Raw genomic sequence first — 5,172 nt, forward strand, 5'->3', positions numbered from 1 at the left:
TTTCACCTCTGCGGGTCGCGTGGCACCGCTCCTGCTCCCGGGCTACACCCCGCTGCTCCCAGAGTATTTAAAGGAGAGACTCTGGCCCATGCCTGGCACCGCTACCTTATTCCCGGGCTACACCCCGCTGCTCGCAGAGTATTTAAAGGAGAGCCTCTGGTCCAGCCTCAGTTTAGAGGCAGAGTGAAGCACGCGGACACAGCAGTTACACGCAGACGCAGTAGAACAACAACAAGAGCGTGAATCTCGCAGGCTGTAACTCACTGAAGATGGAAACGTACGTTACGTTCTGCTTGCTGCTCGCGCCCATCCTTGCATCGGTGAGTTGTGTTTGTTTGTTTGATTGATTGATTGATTGATTGATTGATTTATTAACAATTTATTTACAGTCTACACGCAAACAGGTCTGATGAATACCACACCAACGTGCTACAATGTTCTGAAATGAACATTTAACATTCTGTATTGTGATAAAAATAAAAAAATAAAAAAGACAGATAGGCTTCCGACTGATTGGCCAACAAGTGCTGCGACAAATACAACTTGACGTAAACTAGCATACCGTGGCACGTAATAATGGCAGAAAGTTATTTATATTTCAATAAATAAATATATGTATGCATGTCTACATGACTTCCCGTTCCATCCATCCTTACTTATTTCTGCTGCTCTTGAAGAGTAGGGTCAACACAGTTGCTTGATTGTCATCCCGTATAGTGTGTGTTATTGGCGCCATCTTGTGGTACTGACGTCTCGTGACTTTAGCTTCACTATGGGTAAAAAAGGCGCGAACCCGCTCCACGAAAACACCGTTATGTGGGCTAACCGGTGCCCCCTTCTCCGTGTAGGTGACGGGCCAGGACTGCTCCCAGCCCTGCGCATGCCCCGCTGAGCCGGCCCCCTGTCCCTACGGCACCAGCCTGGTCCTGGACGAGTGCGGCTGCTGCAAGGTGTGCGCCCGGCAGCTAGAGGAGCCCTGCTCGCTGCGTGAACCCTGCGACCACCACAAGAGGCTCTACTGCGACTACTCCGTGCTGAGCGACACGGAGGCGGGCATCTGCATGGGTACGGAGCTATATCTCCTCCTCCTGACGTCCAGCTATAGCTGGAGAGCTTTATATCGACGCGTTGGTTGATATCAATTCAAATGACAAAATGACATTTTTTTAAATTAAAAATGATGAATTTTTAATAATGAATAATTATTGTCATAGAAAATACACCATTACATTGTCAAAGTAGTTTAAGAATCAAACAAAGCATAATAACAATTGCCGCCTGCAAGGTGCTTAGGCTACTTTAATTTAAAAGTTATAAAGCGCTACAGTTATAAATATACATGGAAGGAAAAATACAGGGGGAAATCAGAGACGATATATATAAATAAATATACATGTATAGTAACACAACCTCCCTCTGTCATATAAACCACCACTAGCTCAAGAGGGCCAGACGTGCGACCTGGGCGGCGTGGTCTACCGCAGCGGGGAGACCTTCCAGCCCAGCTGCAAGCACCAGTGCGTGTGCATGGACGGCGAGATCGGCTGCGTGGCCACGTGCGCCAGCCACATGCCCCTGCCCTCGCTGGACTGCCCCTACCCCCGCCGCATCCAGATCCCGGGCAAGTGCTGCGAGGAGTGGGTGTGCGACCAGACGCCCGTGGAGAACCCGTACCACTCGGTGATGGCCGGTGAGTTGACCGTTGTCGTCTCTCTCTCGTGCCACCTCCTCCCTCCACCGTGTCTGTCCGGAGAGGTGGAGGAGTGAGGTTCACTTATATGCTGTAGGAAGCACGTAAGCGAAAGCAGCAGCGCATGTATTTTTAAAGGTGATATGTTATACCACCAGGTGTGAGTGGGATTAGCCGTTACAAGCCGTTTTGAAAATCTGCCTCTTCTGACATCACAGCTGGGCGTGTCTGCCTAGATGTGTGACGGATAGATGAGCTAACGTTTGCTACGGTCCACTGGGTAGGCAGTAGGTAGACTGATCTATCCAGCGCACGTCTAGGCGGACACGCCCACTTGTGATGTCAGAAGAGGCCGATTTTCCAGACGGCTTGTGACGGCTAATCACACTCACACCTGGTGGTATAATATGTCCCCTTTAAGAATCCACACAACGCAAAGTGTGTGGATTGCTGCCTGGAATAAGCCACTAGCTGTGCTTCACCAGGAGGTGGTGCTGTTCCTGCTGCTTGGATTGATCATCTTAAGCGTCTAGAAAAATGTAATCCTGGTGGGAGATTCGGGTTGTATCGTCTTTTTGTAGCCTCCTATCAGGTTGTTTACTAATTCTGATGTTTTCTCTCTCCTCTTTCATTCCTCCTCCTCCTCCTCCTCCTCCTCCTCCTCCTCCTCTCCACACCTCCTCCTCCTCCTCCTCTCCACACCTCCTCCTCCTCCTCCTCCTCCTCTCCGCACACCTCCTCCTCCTCCTCCTCCTCCTCCTCTCCACACACCTCCTCCTCCTCCTCCTCCTCCTCCTCTCCACACCTCCTCCTCCTCCTCCTCCTCTTCTCCACACACCTCCTCCTCCTCCCTCTCCTCTGCAACAGGAGCCTCTGAGTTCCACCCGCTGAACCCCTCCACCTCCTCCTCCTCCTCCTCCCCCCCGGTGGTGCGGCGGGGGTCCGCCCGGTGGCCAGAGAGCCCGCGGGACAACTGCGTGGTGCAGACCACCGCCTGGAGCGAGTGCTCGGCCCCCTGCGGCATGGGGGTCTCGTCCCGCGTCACCAACGACAACGAGCGCTGCCAGCTGGAGAGGCAGTCCAGGGTGTGTGTGATCCGGCCCTGTGACGTCGACCAGGAGAGGGACATCAAGGTGAGGGGGGGGGGGGGACGCCACCCTGACACCAGCACCCCCATGTCTACTGACACCAGCACCACCATGTCTACTGACACCACCACCACCATGTCTACTGACACCACCACCATGTCTACTGACACCACCACCACCATGTCTACTGACACCACCACCACCATGTCTACTGACACCACCACCACCATGTCTACTGACACCACCACCACCATGTCTACTGACACCACCACCACCATGTCTACTGACACCAGCACCACCATGTCTACTGACACCACCACCACCATGTCTACTGACACCACCACCACCATGTCTACTGACACCACCACCACCACCATGTCTACTGACACCAGCACCAGCACCACCACCATGTCTACTGACAACACCACCACCACCACCACGTCTACTGACAACACCACCACCCCCATGTCTACTGACACCACCACCACCATGTCTACTGACAACACCACCACCCCCATGTCTACTGACACCACCACCACCACCACCACCATGTCTACTGACACCACCACCACCACCATGTCTACTGACACCACCACCACCATGTCTACTGACTACACCACCACCACCACCACCATGTCTACTGACACCACCACCACCACCATGTCTACTGACACCACCACCACCATGTCTACTGACTACACCACCACCACCACCACCATGTCTACTGACAACACCACCACCATGTCTACTGACACCACCACCACCACCACCATGTCTACTGACACCACCACCACCATGTCTACTGACACCACCACCACCACCATGTCTACTGACCCACGCCTTTTCAGCACTGACGTCTCCAATCAGCTACTTGACCTGTTTAATAATGTGATCTATTCAACCTATATATATATTATTCCTTTACTATAACTGGATCCGCAGAGATGCAATATGTATTCACATACAGTATGTTCTCCATTTTTTCCCTGATTATGCAAACAAAAGTAACGATTGAACAAAAGCTCTCTCCCAGAATGACATTTCAAAGTCAACAGCGAGTAGCAACCCCATAGCGGTGACATTATAAAATCATCCGCACTGTGGCATGACGAATGAGAAAAAAACGTTGAGTCCTAAATGACGAATAAACGACCCCTGACCATGCTAATGCTAACCCCACCCCCCTCCTACCACCCCCACCACCCCCACCCCCGGTCCGCTCCACAGAAGGGGAAGAAGTGTGTCCGCACCCCCAAGGCCCAGACGGCGGTGCGCTTCCAGATGTCCGGCTGCCACAGCACGCGCCTCTACAAGCCCAAGTACTGCGGCGTGTGCAAGGACGGCCGCTGCTGCACGCCCCTCGCCACCGTCACCAGCGAGGTGGAGTTCCGCTGCCCCGAGGGGGACGTGTTCCGCAAGGCCATGATGTTCATCAGGAGCTGCTCCTGCCACCACGACTGTCCCCGCGACAACGACATCTTCCTGGCCTCCAACACGCGGAGGATGACCGGGGATTACGACCGCGGTGTGTGAATGGAATGTGTCACTCACACGCACACACACACGCACACGCGCACACACACGCACACAAACACACACACGTACACACACACACACACACACGAGAGGCGCTATGTCGCAGCCTTGATGCACTGAAAATGTATGGTCCTTCCCATGCACTCACAAGGGAACTGGGTCGTGCTTTTAGCCCTGAACTCTCCCCCTGCCGACGGCCAATAATGCTCCACAGAGGGTAACCTTTTACCTAGTATCTGCAAATAAAATCATCAAGTAACTACTAGCCAATCCTATCACAAGACAACGTGCCAAAAAAGGCAACTAGCCAATCCCAGCGCAGGGTCATTAGTCCTAGTAAGCAATGTCCGTATGGAGGTTGTAACGTAAAGTTATCGTGACGATAGAACATGTTATCACTGTTTCTGTTCGAAAAACGTAAAAGAAAAGATTATAGTAAAAACACAATGACAATGTGGTAATCTTTGCCATGTTAATTTTGATATTGTATTCTAAAAGTAGCTTACTTTGACATTTAATGTTTTTGTTACTAATTTAATCTTCCAAATTGTTTAATGACCACTGATCTGTCTTGTTCAGTATTTTTTATCAGACATTTAAAGAAACATACTTTTCTTTAGTTCAATATATCCCTTACAATGGTATAGTTTAAGCCCAGCAACGACTTTCAAAGACAAAGCATTGCTTACCCATAATGTGGCTCGCCTGAAGCATTTGCTGATAGTAATATTGTTTACTGTTTATTTAAGGGTAAGAAGAGAAAACGTGTTTTATTGCACCATGTGTAAATACTGTAAGACTATGTACAGTTTTGTACTATAATTTATGTAACTATTGTCTAAGTGCAATGTCGTAGCA

General features: G+C 50.8%; 1 protein-coding gene across 1 annotated transcript; it reads left to right on the top strand.

The window, feature by feature from the left end:
* Positions 1 to 269: 269 nt before the first annotated feature.
* ccn2b (cellular communication network factor 2b) lies at positions 270 to 4,401 on the top strand (the record flags this gene model as incomplete). The annotated part of the gene is made up of 5 exons (XM_084484601.1): positions 270 to 320; positions 849 to 1,065; positions 1,439 to 1,690; positions 2,558 to 2,823; positions 4,006 to 4,401. 5 exons carry the CDS (start codon positions 270 to 272, stop codon positions 4,309 to 4,311), a joined length of 1,092 nt encoding a protein of 363 aa, XP_084340727.1. The 3' UTR covers positions 4,312 to 4,401.
* Positions 4,402 to 5,172: the final 771 nt, after the last annotated feature.

The sequence above is a fragment of the Micromesistius poutassou genome (assembly GCF_964030765.1).
Source record: "Micromesistius poutassou genome assembly, chromosome: 20".
Taxonomy (NCBI): domain Eukaryota; kingdom Metazoa; phylum Chordata; class Actinopteri; order Gadiformes; family Gadidae; genus Micromesistius; species Micromesistius poutassou.